Below are 16,747 nucleotides of genomic sequence, written 5' to 3'. Positions count from 1 at the left end.
ACACCAGTTAAGATTGACAAAGCTTTTCTCTTATGTTCAGTTCACAGGCAAGGAACAAATAGAAAATGAAAATGTGAAGGTTCACCCAAAATCACTTCCTGAAACAATCACTTCCTCATAAACTCACTTCTCTTTGGTGGCAAAAAGAGAGTGAGCAGACAAATGAGAGCAGGAAAAGCTTTCCACTCAAACCCTTCCAGTGATCAAGTGCAGAGACAGCAGAACTGGGTCATTCACACAGGCATAAAGGAACTGTCAGCACCAGCAGGCTGAGTGAAGAGCAGCTGGGGAAAGCCTCTAAGCTCACAGTCAAATCATCACCCAAGCGAATGGAGAGAGAGTCTGAGATCACAAGGCACAACATATTTGAGTTTCTACAGTGACAGCACTTTTCTGCTATTAATAAGTTTAATCTCATCTGTTGTGGCATCTGTCCAGTAGGTGGGAGGTTTCCTTAAGTCCCAGCATCTATTCCCTGGTGAAAAGGTGCAATCCAATTGACGAACAAAGTCATGTAATTGTCCTTTTTGGTCTGGTACACAAATCCAGATACTGTTCTGTCCCTCAAATGAAAGGAATTCAAAATTCACATACAGAGAATATACAACACTTGCAAGGGAAAACACGGTACTGTTTTGCATGAAGTTTCAGCCATACCTGCACTCCAGGGTGGTATTTGACTGACATATTCTAGAGGAAAGTAGGATCTCGATAGTGACTTTCCTCCATTTAGCACAGGCCTGTATGTTAAGAAAGGTACTAAACTTCTGGCAAAGTCATGTGGACTCTCTCCCTTAGCTATTTCTTTCCTTGGCTCCTGGAAGCAGCTGTTTTAAGTGATGTTTACAGAGCAGGGTGTGCTGCTAACTCATCCAAACAGTAGGCCTCCTGCAAACTTTTAAGAAGCCTCTGCTTGTAGAAGGCATAATTTTCCAGATCTTATTAAATGTTATTCTGGGCACTAGTCTATACCCTTGAGAAATTCTTTACTGAGCAGATTACAAGGGCAGGCAGTGACCCAATAACCTTCATTTTCCTGGGATGATGCAATAGCCACTTCATGTTCAGGAAGTAGAGTGGGCTGAGCAGAACGTGAAATGAGCTGCTGAAATTCCCAACTCAGCATTTTGTTTCCATGCCATTGAGGGTAGAATTTCAAAGTGTAGAATGGTCCTTTAAGTTCTGTCTTTTATGAGGTCAGGCTAAATGCTTCCCTTTTATATATGAAGAGAGGGTGATCTTTGCCAGAGTCTGCACTGGGTTTGCTCATTTTGATTTCTGCTTTGGTTGAGAGCTCTGTGTAGCAGGAAATGCAGTTTTCAACAGCAGTTCAGGCTCTGCTGGAAAGCAGCCCCTGCAAGAAGCAGTGGGCTGCAGAAGCATCAAAGCAATTTAGCAGCAGCAGACTCTGTCATTCAAATGCCCTTCCTCTCTACTCAGTGTCAACTTTAAGACTGTATTTGATTTGGGGCAGTGAAAACCATGAATGAAGGAATAAGAGAATAAAGCTCTGAAGAGTTGGACAGGCTGTGAGAGAAGTGTAAGGATTTCAACATAACCCTGACTGGTGAAGGGCAGGTTATAAACACTCAGGATTCTGGGAGACGAATCCTGTTAGATTTTCATCCTCTTGCTTGTTTTAATCAACTACAGTTGTCTTGACAAGAAAAAACTTTCAGAGCAGTCTACAGGGAGCTCCAGCAAAGCATTAAAAAGTGTATTAAAACGGTAGATTGTGTGAAAGCACCAGAAAATGTTCTCTATAGTAGTACTTGTAATAGCAGAGAAATGGACTGGATGCACTAACACACTTGTGGATGCTCTAACGCACTTGTACGTGGGTTGTCTTGACTGCAGGGACTGCAGTAATCTGGGCAACTGTTTAGATGCAATCATTGAGGCCGATTACCCTGGAACCCTAACACTGGGTTCCCATCACAAAGTAAACACTCTGTAAAGGACAGAGACACAAAGGCCCTGAGGCCAAACCCTTACTGTGACTGTTAAAGCCTGTTTCTCATTCTTGAGGTCAAAAACAGGTTGACTTCTTCTCTTTAAGTCCAGTCCAGAATTTTCTTCCTGCCTAATCTAATCCAGGACCAATACACATCAATTCCTCTTATGCCAACACTATTGTGAATTTAAATAGCACCCTATCGCCCAAATCTGCACTTACCTTCTTTGCTGTTTTTATGCACAGACTGGCTCAGTCTCTTATGCTTAAACAAAACACTTCTCCCTCTGACTCTCAGGACAGACTCTAACTTCCTTTTGATTTCAGAATTTCTGCCCTTTGAAATGCTGTGTTTTGACAGCTCAGTTTCTGACCATGGAAGTTTCTGTAGGGGGGAAAAAAAGGTTGTCAGAGCATTCAAAACTGGTACCTAGAATGAGCCCTGCAGGAAGCAGCTCTTTACAGAGTTCCCCAGGGCTCTGGGGAAGCAGTTAGGCTGAAGAGCTGCCAAGCGGTTTTTGAGCAGAGAGATGCATTTTTCTTTGAAAATCTAAAGGAAGCAACAGGAACTCACTGCTGATGGAAGGGGCTGGATGTGAGACTGGACAGTGACTACTAACACAGTAGAAGTTTCCAGGGACCATATGATATGTGGAAACAAAGTTGCAGTGGGATGTAAAATTTCTCCTTAGGGCTGCAACATAAAGAATAGCCTGTTCTTAGTCCAGAGGGAAACAAAATCAGATGAATTTGATCCCAAGTAGTGAACAAAAAAATGCCAGGCATTTTCTGGATGTCTGTGTTATTACAGGGAACAGCCAGGGATGAGTTATTTGTCTTTGAGCTATACAGCTGTTAAAGTTCTAAGAAATGAAGTCATGGCTTTCAACATGCCCCAGTTACTACATATATTTCTGTTTGAACTCTAAGGTGGCTTGGACTCTCAGAAATGCACAGATGTCTCAAAAGCCACTATTTACTTTTCTGCAACATCAAAGGGGACTAAAACAACATTTGAGTTCACCTGATCTTAAATATAATTCTGTAATTCATCATAAGTAGTGTCACTGCAAGTTTGACTTAGCCTTTCAACAGTGCCATTTTTACTGGCAGGGAGCAACTACAGATGGTATAATGCTTGTCTGGAAGCAAATATCTGAAACAAGCCTCAAATGGTCTGCTTGCTGTCTAAATTTATGTATTTTTAGAGTTTTGCTAAACCATTCTATGAAAGTAACACAGCATTTACTTGCTAGTAAAATCCAAATATAGTTCCCCCGATCCTTATCCTGTTTCCCTTTTGCAATACAGTAAAGATGCAGTGATGTCTTTCAGTATGTCTATTAAAGGATGAAAAGCTGTTACCTCATGTTTTGACCCCCTGCCCTTGGTCACAGGGATTATTTTTTGTCTCCAGCACAGGATTTAGACTTCTCTGTGCTGCAGTGTTTGGCCAGCCCCATTTCCAGGACACATTCACACATATCCAAAGCTGTGCTGGCTTCTCAGTTCCACTGCAATAATATGACCCACCAGAGAGAGACCTCTGCAAATAACAAAGCCACTCCCTAAGCTGTGCCTGCCTTACAGTCCCAGAAGGAAAATACAGGCAACTTTCTGTTCTGTATCCAGCAGCTCTCCCTACACTCAGAGGCAATTAGGATACCAGGAACCATACAGCATGTTTGGCAGGGAGAAGGAAGAGTATGAAACAACAAAATAAAAGGGAGTACCTGCTATCTTCAACAACTGACATCATGAATCTACTCATTATGAATCTACATAGGGATCAAGCAGTATGAACTCTGCTGCAAGCAAATACTTTTGAAAAATGACTAATTGGAAGGCTCTCTTTTAATGGGTCTTTTAATTTTCCCTATCCTTAAGACAGGGAAGAAGATGTGAATAGGCTCTGACCTCTTCTGAGATGGATACAATGGCAGCCTGTTTTGTTTTACAAAACATTTAGTCTACAAAATACTCACCATATTCAGTTTTTCCAGTTCCAGGAGGGAAGTAGGACATCCTTTGAAGAGAAATTTTTGCATCTAGCCTATTTTCAAATAAAAAGACCTTGGACAAACCAAAATATGAGGGATCTGGTCATGTAATAAGGAGCCACTCCTGTCATTTGGAAGAGATCCGAGATGACTTCTGAACAGTCAAGAAACTAACCAGAAAATTTTCTCTGTGGTTTGAATTGCTGAGCTACAGGAATCTGGAAGCATCACACGCATGTCACAGCAGTGGTTTAGTTTGAGAATTACCCTAAATAGCCTTATTATCACCACTAAATGATAGAGTATGGCAACTGGAATGCAAGCCAAACACAATGGAGTGACCGATGAAGCTGTTTTTCTGAGGTCATCTTTTTGAACTCTTTATTTTTTTCCCCACAGTTTTCACATGTGAAATCTCAGTAACACGAAGTCCCAGATCAGAAGAGATCAGCAATATATATGAGATCAGCAAGAACAGCAACATGTCATTAAAGTTCTCACTCACTTTCATTTTTCTAAGGCAAAAAGAAACATTCTCAAAGTTACACTCACACACAAACATTTAGCTAAAATCACAACTGACTTCATAAAGCAAAAGCTCAGTCTTAACAAAACCCCTTATGTCTTAAAACACTAATCAGACTGGACCTTGAGAAACTGTACTAGCCTTTTAGAAATATAGTGTCATTTCAACTCATTTACAATTAAAAAATGCAAACAAGAGATGAATATTTAGAAGAGAGAAAATACTCATGCTTATATAGCTGAAGGCAAAGAGTAAATAATTGCAGACAGACCAGAATCATTAGTGTAGCATAACTGCAGCTGACTAAGGGCACCTCTGAGTAAACTTCAAAACAGGTTCTGTGGCTAAAAGTGTCACACTAAAGGCTTCAGTGTCTCAGGATTTTCATCGTATTTTCCAGGAAGCCTTGAGAAAGCAGGAGGCTGATTTAAGTAAGATGCAGAGCTTTTGTCCAAATTGTTAAAGCTGTCACTTCTCTTGTAGAAAAAGTCAGAGAAAAAGAGTGCAGTAAGTCCTAAATGGAAGGGAACTGAGGCTTGTCCCTTAACAGAAGCGGTTACAATGTAAGGCAAAGCCAAGGAACTGAGCGGAGTTTCTTGCAGATTAAATTCAGCTCTGGAAGACAGGATGTTTGTCTAAAACCTTGGCAGTGAAAGATGGTTGTTCTTGGCACTAATCACAGTAACTGTTCAAGTCCCTCTGCTATACAGTTACCAATAAAGAATGCATTTGATTTCTCTGGAACTGACAGAGTGCAGAAACATTAATGCAAAAGATAACGCAGACCAGTTATGAACTAGATGGGAATATATGTATTAACCCTTTCCTGAACATGGCTACTACTGGTTTATCTAGTTCTATGTAGATCACAGGAACTGGACTGGCTATTGCATTCAGTGCAACCTGCTCTATGGATTTGAACAAATTATATCCCTTCCTGCAACATAATTTTGCCATCTGTAAAATAGGAGTGACTAGTTTGTAGTGCTCTATAAAGGACAAATAAGAAATGGTTTCTAAGAGCAGATTATTTTTATTAATGCTTGAAATCTGCTGTGGTGATCTTGGAATGGGTATGATGGAAGAGGTGGTTCTAATACTGTTGCAGTAAAGCCCATGGGCCAAGCATTGTCTCTCTGAGGTTTGAAACACTGTCATTTGGAAATCTCTTAAGCATGGGCTTAATCCCAAATTGAGGCAACTATACTGGAGATAGGATATGAAGGATTTTCTTAAAAAATAATGTAAATATGTGCTACAGCATTTGGTGAACTGGGACAAACACTTTTTCTGTTTTGGAAGCAAGGCTGATGAACTACTATCAGGCAGTACATCCTTAATACATGTAATGTACTTATGGTCAAACTGGAAAAGGTACAAGACAGTGCAAATACATATTTATAACGCACCCACTGCCCCAGAATCTGACCATTCTTTTCAAGACTTAATAAGGTCAACAATTCAGTGACTTATGTTCAAGTAAATATTTTAACCAATAACTTAGAATATGCAATGCAATTTGAACGGAAAGATCATCCAACTATAATGCTGGAAGAACCCTCCCTATTCTTTTTACTTGGTCAATTGCCCCCTACAAACAGCCACAAAGACCTGATTTTGAACCACACTCAGTGAAGATGGAGCAAAGTACAGGTAATTATTCTATAACAAAAGGGTTATACTAACAGCCTAGGCAGTGCTGAATATCGATCTGTGTGGCACTGAAGATTCCAATTAGTTTTATTAAATTCGGCTCTTTAAGAGCAAGAACTGTATTAAGAAAATAGCCAGCAACATTTTCTCACTGTCCTAATGCAGCCTCTTTTCCACAACCTGAAAATGCCTCTGACTGTTAAATTAACATTTGAATCAGTACCATGAGCAAATTTTCATCTTAAAAGTTCTGGCCTTCTAAACTTAATGCTCCATGTAATTTTTTAATAAAGAGATGTTTAAATTTATAGCAAAACCTGGTTACATATAACCATGCCAGAAGAAACCTTCTTCACCCAGATAAACCCTCACAGTGGACATTTTAGAATGGTACAAAGTCAGCAGCCCTTATTATTAATTTTTAAAATAAATAAATATACTTCAAGAAAGTAACCAGGATGGAAATAAAATCATGTTTGTAAGATAAGCTTTACACCATCCAAATTAGGCAGTATGTGGGTAAACACCACATATTAGTATTTTTCCCGCCACATGAAACACAACTGACTTGCACAGGTGGAAAACTGAATTGTATATATTGATAAAAGACGTTCCAGGAGGAAAGAATCCAGCTTTCATAAACAAAAGAGAAAGGCAAAGGCAAACAAACTTGTAAAGAAAGATAAGGTCAAAAGGGATCCAAGCATATCAAAACATTTTGGTTTAGTTTTCAAGTCTTTAGGCAATACTGTGCAAGCAAAAAGAATTAATTTTCCTGGAGTCTCTAAAGTAGTGCCTAGAATGTTTTGAACACAAATTAAAATTGTGCTATACAGAAAATATGAACAGGCAGCAAACTTGCTAAATACCTTTTTTTAAAGTAGTATCTATTTTCATAGCAATTTTAAAATATTTTAGCCTAAAACATACCTAGGGCCTCTCTACAGCCCCTCATTCATTATTCAGCTAACCATCACTGGAAGAGGAGCATCTTCAGTCTTGTTTCTGTCATGAAGAATGAGTGGAAAAAGCCATCACGTCATCAGAGACATAATATACACATCTGGTGAGCCACTTGATGAACACACAGAACGCCCAAAAGATCCCACTTTGACATGAGTGTAATTATGCCAGAAACAGCCCCTTCTGGTAGCAACATTAAAGTACTTGTAATGCAGCTGAGCAGTGGCAAGATTTCTGGCACAGTTTTCACACAGAGAACTGGAGTACCTCCACACACAGTTATATTTGACTTGGAAAAAATGTTGAATGAAATGTAAATCATAACAAATATAAAAGCAAAACTTGCCTTCCCCCCAACAAATGTGAACAACACCAAATATCCAACACCCTTGAATAACTGGTGTTTGATTTTTCTATATATTTTTGTGATGAACATGTACTTTACTTTAAGGATATTGAATGGTCACAAAGTATACCTGATACTGACATGTCACAAAGTAAGCACTGATAGTTTTGTCTGTGCAGCAGAACTTGAAACAGAACATTCTCCTCTGTCACCTGGGAATTTTAACCTCTTACAGGCAACTTCAGCCTTATTTTGCTTAAGGAGCAAATCCTTTGCATGACCACCCCTGCAACACAAACACCTGCATGCAAAAAAAAAAAAAAAAAAAAAAAAAAAAAAAAAAAAAAAAAAAATTCCTTCAAGGGGCTTATTGTTGGTGGAGACCAAACTAAAATATATTACTTATTTATTTTTATGGCTACATAAATACTATACATAATGGTACGGTAGCATGACTACAAACTTCATTGTGCCTCTCTTGGGGTTAAAACTTTAAAAGGAAGACAAAGTGAGAGTTCAAACCCCTAGAAACTCCGGCATAAAATTTCAAAACCATCTTGAACAGGAGGTTCTTCCACTGCAACAAGGTCCACTAATTTGAGAAAAAACAGGGGTTTGTACTGCTCTTCTATTTTTTTAATTTTTTTTTTTTTTTTTAAGTGACAAAATGGCACTTATTTATAGCTCGGTAAATGAGAGCAATTTGTAACAGAGTTGTAACTCACCTGACTGAACAGTTTTTGCATTTGGCATCATAAACTGTGCCCCAGAAATGTGTTGTTCCATTAACATGACCAACCACAATGTGTTTAATGCAAGCAACATGAATACAGAAAAGCAGGTTTCAGAAATCATGACAACTATGGGCAGATAACTGTCTTTGTTAACCATGACACAATTACATAAGGAGAAAACTTTAACAGTATAAGATACCTGCCCCTAAACCAAGCCCACTCCCCAAGGGGAGAAAACCCAAAACCCAAGAGGTTAAAAAAATACGTAGGGATGATAAATGCCATACTCCTGGCCTGAATATCTTATCAGTTTGATAAGCACTGATGAAAAACAAAAATGCACTCATGATCTAAACATATTTAGGTTGAGAAGGTTTCTAGATTTACGTACTTCTCCCTTCATTAGGAGTTAGGTAATGAACATGCAGAAAATCAGAGAGAAAGGGACAGATGAAAAAAAGTCTGGAATTCAATTTTTGTTTCAAACCTTTTGTAACTTTAGAGGCTTCTGATATATAAAAGTTTAGACAAATGATAAAATGTTCAATTTTCTGAATAGCTGGGGAAATGACATTAGACTATTTGCACACAAAGAACTTTGAGGCATTTTGTTTTTAATTTGCATACAATTCTCAGAGTGAATTCCACATGAAGAAGGGTGAGATACAACAGAGCTCATTCATCATTTCACAAGTTAACAGAACAAAGTAAACATCTGTCCTTCTTATCAATTAGCATCTACCCCTTACTCCAACTTGTCACTTCCTGCTGCAAGTCCCCACACCAAAGAAGTGCATGGGCTAGTTCCAAACTCCACAGACGTTCACACATGGACTTCAGCAATACTGCAAATTATAACAGCAAGAAAAAAACTGAAATAGAAAGACTTAGGATGACCTTATATTCTCTTAATGGTTCACAAATGAAGACCCAAAAGTCTGAGTAAAAAAATACTTCAGTTGTCCAGCTCAGCTATTCATCTGACTGTGGTTCCTCTATGTAGCATACAGCTAAGGAGAAAATACTTTCTGTCATGTAAGAGGGGGCACTAAATCAGAAACAGAGAAGTCTGAAAATAGCTGTGCTAAAATGGACTTCCCAAACACTCTTCTCTGGAGCACCATTTGAACATGCTCTTACCTTCTACATACTGATAAAGTTTTCTAGCTATATAATTTCCATACATAGTTGCATTTGACAAGGTTTTTTTGGCTTATATCAAACTGGCAAATACCATCCTGACCAAAGTATATTACATCAGTATTATACCTACAATAAAATAGTGGCATGGTGTTAAAGACAGCATCATCTTTCTTCATGCTTTAATGAGATCAAATAACAGTTAAACATACGTTGAAAGGGAAAAAGTAACAAATCTGCTTTGCAGATCTTTCTGAAAAAGAGATCAGAAAGTGAGGCCATCCAGGTGAGACAAGAGAAAGGCATTAGCTGCAAAGGAGTTGAACCTACCAACAGCAGCAGAAAATCCCTATCACTAGAGCGGTCTTTATTTTTAGGTCTTACAGCAATAAATACCAGTTTAACCTTCTGCCCAAAGACTTAACAGGAAGCCTTTTTCTTGGTGTAGGATTCCAGACTGTGACACTCTTCACAGTGAGTTGAACGAAAAACCAAATTGATTGTGTTGAAGTAGCAAATCAAAGAACTTGGAATTGCACATCTCTGATGGTACAGGGTTTGCATTTGCACACAAGCCTACACATCACAGCACATCTGTCAATGCCAGTGATTCCATTTGGGATATACCAATTTTTTTCGTCTCATGATTGTGGATTCTCCAGCAACTCTACTAAGTCTGAAATATGTCAGTACCAGAGAAGAGACAATAAAACCTTTGTACACGTCAATATTTATTAATTCTCTAGCAATTTTTTTGCTATATATTTAGTACTAGTCTGACAAAATTCCTGATAATTCTATCTCATGCAGGTAACTTAAATGAGGAGTTAGCACTATCCAAACTGATGAACCTACCACTAGGGGGTTACTGGGGAGTCTACAAGACAAGTATTTTCCGCAGCAATGACAACTAGGTGGGTATGCACAGAACACAACGGGCTCAGCTGAACGTACCTGGCGGGGTCTAAGGACAGCACAGCCTTCAGAACGACTGGAGGGGCAACATCCTTTGACCTAAACAGACTTGCCATTATTGTTTAAGAGGGCTTGAGTGGAGTCGGAGACATGTTGGAAATTATTGTTAGAAGAGATGTTTCTGTAGTTAGTCAAATAGTTTAGCTTTTGCTAGTTAAAGTTGCTGTGACTTGTGTTCTCTCTTTGACAGAGTAAAATATGTTATTCTACCCAAATTTCTATTGTTTAGGTCACAACAGAGATACTGAGAGCATACTGTACCTTTCTGCAGCTGAAGACAAAGATTGCTGATAGATTGCTGCTATTTCTTCTCTGCAATTCCTTGGTGAATACATTTTCATCAATAGCAACTATGAAAACAAACTCTCTAGAGTCCAAATTTTTTAAAAATATATTACAGGAAAACTTGTAAATCTACTTGTAAATCACTTATTCTTTTCTCCTACAATTCCCACAGGTTTCAAAACATAATAATTATAAATGTAATTATTAAAATAATAACAAGAGTTGTGATAGTCTTTTGTTGTACTGGGCATTTCCCATTTTTAACTGAGATACATTCTAGCAGAAATACCACAGTACGAACCAGATAATTTCAATTAAAAAACAAAATGCAAACTATTCAGTCCAATGTTAGAGCATGTGTATGTGTGTATAATACTGTAAAAGTAGTCACACATTAGAGGTATATAATTGAAAGAGCATTTTCTTTCATGAACCTGCTATTATTGAGGCAGTGACAAGGTTTCCATTTCTTTGTTTTTTGAGCTCTTTAAAGAATGGCAATTGCCACATTTTGTAAACCTAAATACTGTACAAGCAGAAGCTTGTTGGTATCAGGTAAGGAGCAATACTAGTAGTGCAAACAGCTGCAGAGACAATTCCTCCAGTTTTGGGGTGAACCAGCTATGTAACACTGAAAGAGGACAGGCTTCTTCTTCAAAGCCACACTCATGCGTGTTTCTCCACTCAGCCATACATCCTTCTCCATCTTGGTCTTCTTTTTACAAGGGTACTTGGGGAGAACCACCAGCTCATGTGATATTTATCATATGAAATATTTCTTGACTCTTCTCCTACTAATATTATCAATGTTTTAGAACAAGTCAAGGAACGATAAATACCTCAAGCATCAGGAAAGTGACAATAATACTGACTTAGTATCTTTAGTAAAAAGTGAAACATTCTCTCCTGAGATATAAGTCAAGGGAGGAACAGGAATGATGAACCTAACACCGTACCATTATTTGATCATCATGCACCTCAGCTGAGCAGATGGGAAAGAACAAGTGTTTATTGCCCTCTGCTCATCCAAAGCTATGACAGACAGTTTATTTATCTAAGTGCTTGGCATACCAGTATGCTGTTAGAGCAGTTCTCAATGTGCTGTCCCCCTTTAGCTTATTTCTTGAAAAGAAAAAAAAAAAGAGGAAAAAAAAAGAAAACAAAAGAATAAAAAGGAAGAAAAATCTCAGCAGGTTAACCCTCATCTTCTCTCAGCTCTGTGGGTAGAAATTTGTATTGCTGTTGGCGGATCTGAGCCAGCTTTTTCCTTGCCTCTTCCAGCTCTCTTTCCTTCTTCAGCATTTCTTCTTGGGCTGCAATGATCTAGAAAACAGAAGCATGAATTATGACAGCAAGGAATACTGTCTGTAAAATAAGATTTCTTTCTCTATGACGCCCCAGCTGGCCCTTGAGCATTCTCCAGAGAAGCACCAAATTTCAATTACTTCATCAGGAATTGCTCAAATTTTTCTAGATCCCAGGACTAGGCCATCAAGAAAAGTATTATATTCCCACTTGTTTCATAAAGAGGACTAAGAAAAAGAGAAAAAGAATCTACCACCACAGTTTTACCATGTATCCATGATGAATTTTACAGCTTTGCATTCTCCCAACATTCAGCAGAGTGGGGGTTTAGAACATGCAGAATTAGCACATGTCTTAACATAATGTCTGAGTGACAGTAAAATTGAACATTCCTTACTGCAGGTATCCACAGTATTTTCCTGCATCTCAGAACGCCAAAGAAAAAATTACAGTAGTACAGATATGCAGAAATAATCACGTCCAGTATCTTTTAAGTAGCAAGTACAGAATATGAGGTACCTCATTCATTATAAGGAATCTAGAAGTTGGTACCTTCCTTGGTACGAAGCCTTGAAATCTACTTTTAAATATTGTTATTATTTTCCAATAATTATTATGGTCACAGCAACAAAACATCATCGGTTTTTATCTCTCACTCTTTTTTTCTTTGCTTAAATATATGCAAAGCCATTGTTTCATTAAGATTTGGGAACATTTAAAGTACATAAGAGAATTCTGAAAAGATCCATTCATTTAATCAGAACAAAAATAAAAGCTATTGGACAATGGTAACTGCTATTACAGCAAATGCTCAGTGGAGAAGTGCAAACACCACTCAGCACATCCTGTGCTCTTACGTCAGGGGTTACATGATAATGAGGCATCAAGTAATTGATTATAGATTTCTAAATAGATTTGTCCAGCCTGCAATGCAGCAGGTGGACATTGTAACACTGCTCATTTCTGTGATGGTTTTTCCCTGCTTTATTTCTGGAGTGATTGTACCAACCTGAGCAATGCCACCCACAAACTTCGTTTTGACCACAACGTCATCATCCTCTGCTTTTCCAAATGCTGCTTTTTGGGCTGCCCTGACAAGATTGTCTGATGCACGCTTGACAGCATTTCCTGCAGCCTTTGAGAAAGGTAAGAAATTCAGTAATAAGGAAAATGTGTAACTAATGTGGATTTGTGTGAACTTCAAAACTAAAACATCTTTGCTTGACTGCATAGAAAAGGTATGGGTTTTTTTCCCCAGTGAAAAGCAAATTAATCTTTGAAAATCAGTGCTACAGAGAGAAAAAAATTCATTTGTTTTAAGAAGCTGAAAGTTGGAGAAGTTACAAATGAGATTTTTTTCCTACAGTTTGAAATAAAACAGTGGATGAAACTGCAGGTTATATTATGCTGATCAGATTTTGGTTTTTTGAGAAGAACAGAAACTACAAGCTAGTGTATAAAGATATTATAAAACAATTCAGTTTTTAAATTAATAGACTTTCATCAGGGCAAGTTAGCAACTTACACAGCCATGGTGTTGGGGTTTTAGTTTAGTCTTAGTTTTTTTTTCCTGTTAAAGGAATTTTCTCCCATATGCATGTTGCTAGGGGACAAATAGCTGTACTTAAGAAAGACAAAAAGGGGAGTGGGGCGGGCCTGGCTACTCTTTTGTCTACACCTGGGTGTGGGGTCAGTTCGCTCTGAGCGTCCGGAGAGAGAAGCTGCAGAGAAAGGAGCTGCTGCTTCTTTCTTTTTGGCCGTTCTTTCTTCCTGCTGGAAACAACGCCAGGACCCCAAAAGCCGCTTTCCCTGCCCTGTTGGAGACCGGGCTGTGGCTGCCCTGCCCCGCTGCTGCTTCGAGCTTTCGCTACGCTGTAGCCCTGCTCGCCCTGCCTGCCTAGGCCTCCGTGGGGTTCTCCCATCTGGATACATCTCGTCTGCCACCCGGGATTTGCGTCCGTCCCTGCCACTCCAGCCTGCCGTTCCAGCCTGCTGTTCCTGAGAGCCCGGGATCGGCTGCCCAGCGGTTTGTGAAGCCTTTGTTCCATCCCTTCCCGGGATCCCAGGGCACCAGAGCCGCGTGTGTCCCGAGCTCGCTCCGGAGCGCCCCCTGCAGCCGCGGGGGAACCATCGCACCTGCCCTGCTCACCGGGAGCCGCCAGCGCCCCTGCCGGCTGCGAGCGGAACTGCACCCGAGGGGAAAGGGCCTGACAGCCGAGAAGGCTGGGACTGGGTTTGTGTTTGCTGTTACTGCCATAGTTGTTGTTGTTTTGTTTGACTGGTTATATATATATATATATATATATAGTAAAGAACTGTTATTCCTATTTCCCACATCTTCGCCTAAAGGCTCTTGATTTCAAAATATAATAACTTGGAGGGAAAAGGGGTTATATCTGCCACTTCAAGGGGGGCCTCTGCCTTCCTTAGCAGACACCTGTCTTTCAAAACCGAGACACATGGTTATCTCAGATTTAAACTTTTATTTCCTAAAAATTCTCAGATTTCTAAAGAGAAACAGTTAAACATTTGTAAAAATACATCTTTTGTTGTCTGAACTGGGTACTGCCAGCAGGCCAAGACAATCTGCTCCCACATGCTGGCATAGGAAGGGAAGCCACATGGACCAGCTCTGAACCTGCCTCCCCACCTTCCCCCAGTCCTATCCCATATTTCCAGCTACATCTCCCTTTCAACTCTTCTCACTGAAATGGCCCAAGGAAAAATTACTTGAAATTTGCTCTGCTCAGCCTGGAGCTCATCCAGAAAGAATGGAAACATTTCCAATTGTTTCATTAAGCTTTGGAAGATTCTGTAACAGTGCATTCCAAATTTACATTCATGGGAAATGCAGTTCAAATTGGGGTACATAGGAGAAAAGCAAAACATTTAAAGTCCTGAATCCAACCTGTTGATTAAAGCTATGTGAAAACATTTCTGCTGGGGGCAAAGTCAGCTGAAAAGTCTTAGTAGTTTTGGGAAGTTCACCAGTAATAATATTTAGTAGACATCAACTCACTGGTTTTGCTATGATAAAGGACATGATTTCCAAGTGCAAACTGCTCTTCCATTCATTATTCATTCTGGGACTAAAATGAAGCTTGGTAAAATGGCAAAGTTCAATTTCAGTCCATGCTTGGGCTTATTTCCTTTTCACATTCCCTAACAATTTCTCACATTTGATGTCTATTTAACAATATTTGCCCACAATGACTGAGAACCCTACATTTCCTATCAGAGCTGAGAAAAGTCTCTAGTAGTTGATTTTCTTCCTGTTTTTATTGTTTGTTCTGCATTTAAAATTCCTTTGGACCCATCCTGGCCCTTGGATATTACAGAGCAGATTGCACTATGGGCAGAACCACCTTCCGGGTACTGACACCTTCCCCACACCCCTCTGGCAATGTCAATCTACATCAATCCACTATAAAGCACTAAAACCATCTCAGCCCTATAAGTGCCCTATGACATACCACTGTCTTCTATAGAAACAAACAGATTCTTCACGCATTCATACATTTATTTTTTCCTCCTAAATATTTAAACAATTTTTCTACTTTGAAAAAAATGATGACATCAGTTCCTCATGCTCAGACAGATACTTAGTTATATGTATTTCTGTTGGACTTGATTCTGCCTATCCACACTTGAACTGTTGCACTGAGTGTCCACTAGTAGCACCCGTGCAAGTACAAGAAAAAGGGGAATTTTCACTGCTCACCAAGGGTGGTATAAAAAAGCAGCTGAAACAGTTCTTAATTTCCAGGCTGAGCCTGCAGGGCATGATGTCAGAGAAGGCTGTATTCATTTTAAAAATTACCATCCTCAAACAAAACTTCTGGAGATGTTAGATTTTACCCATCAAAACACAGTGTTAATTCAGCAGCAGTTCAGAGAAGCTTAGCATGAAATGGATGTGTAAAGTAAAAGGGAACCAGTTTCATGTAAAGAAGCTCAATCAGACTTGAGATGTTGCATTAGGTTCTCTTCTTACTGTCTAACAATGATTCTCCATTTTAGAAATGCTCTATCTACAATTGCTATCTCTTGACTCCTAGAAACAAAGGAAGACTGACCACAATCCAGGCTAGCACTTAAAGAAATTGTTGAACACATGTATAATCTTGGAGTGCTGAAACAGTGTTTACATAGCACTACCATGGGTTTTCAGTAGTTAAGAAAACAAGTACCTGTAGCCTCCTCATGGCTTCAGAGTCATGATCAGCCTTCACTTTGCAAGCCACAAGCAACTGTGCTGTAGAAGCTGCAACTTGTTTGGCAGATGAGATGAGTTTCTCCTCACTAGCATGGCCTTGAACTGATGCATTTGCTGCTTCACAGAGATTGCTGGTTGCAGCTGCCACCATTCGGGCCTAGAAGGCAGTAAAAAAAGTCACTGTCTATTCTCACAGGATATTCTTTCTTCAGGGAAGGTGCCAGTTTTCTCAAGAGAAGTAGTTACTCACAGCAGAAATAAGTCCCTGAGACCACTGTCCATCATCAGCTGCATTTGCAGGGATTGCTCCAACCTGAAAAAAACAGTTCGGAGATGGCTTACAAGAAAACAGAAAATACAATTGGTTTGTCTCAGAATTAGACAAGCAGTAATCCATGAAGAAAGGAAACACCTGTACCTGTGACTGTGCCCAGCACATCCAGGAGCAGAAAATCCAACTGGAAGTCAGTTGTCAGAATAACTGTGCTTCCAGCATACATCTGCCTGCTCAGGAGGTGTCCAACTTACTATACTGCTTCAGCTGACCCACTCTTGGAACACACAGAAGTAATTACCAGAATAACCAGTAATTAGCATATTACTGATGGTTGAAGCCACAGCCTAAGCAACAGTTGAAGCAGCAGTTCCTT

General features: G+C 39.4%; 1 protein-coding gene across 5 annotated transcripts in view; it reads right to left on the bottom strand.

Annotated features, from left to right (window-relative positions):
• Nucleotides 1-8,773: 8,773 nt before the first annotated feature.
• The window catches only part of TLN2 (talin 2), a 187,224-nt gene continuing 179,250 nt past the window's right edge, over nucleotides 8,774-16,747 (bottom strand). For all 5 annotated transcript variants that reach the window (XM_048318039.1, XM_048318037.1, XM_048318041.1 and 2 more), the window contains 4 exons: nucleotides 16,348-16,410; nucleotides 16,072-16,254; nucleotides 12,891-13,016; nucleotides 8,774-11,899 (listed from right to left, as the gene is read on the bottom strand). In XM_048318039.1, coding sequence (XP_048173996.1) covers nucleotides 11,771-11,899; nucleotides 12,891-13,016; nucleotides 16,072-16,254; nucleotides 16,348-16,410 — 501 coding nt within the window. In that variant the 3' untranslated portion in view covers nucleotides 8,774-11,770. The remainder of the gene's footprint in view (nucleotides 11,900-12,890; nucleotides 13,017-16,071; nucleotides 16,255-16,347; nucleotides 16,411-16,747) is intronic.

This window comes from Corvus hawaiiensis, chromosome 13, assembly GCF_020740725.1.
Source record: "Corvus hawaiiensis isolate bCorHaw1 chromosome 13, bCorHaw1.pri.cur, whole genome shotgun sequence".
Taxonomy (NCBI): Eukaryota; Metazoa; Chordata; class Aves; order Passeriformes; family Corvidae; genus Corvus; species Corvus hawaiiensis.
This window is presented reverse-complemented; position numbering and strand designations above follow the sequence as displayed.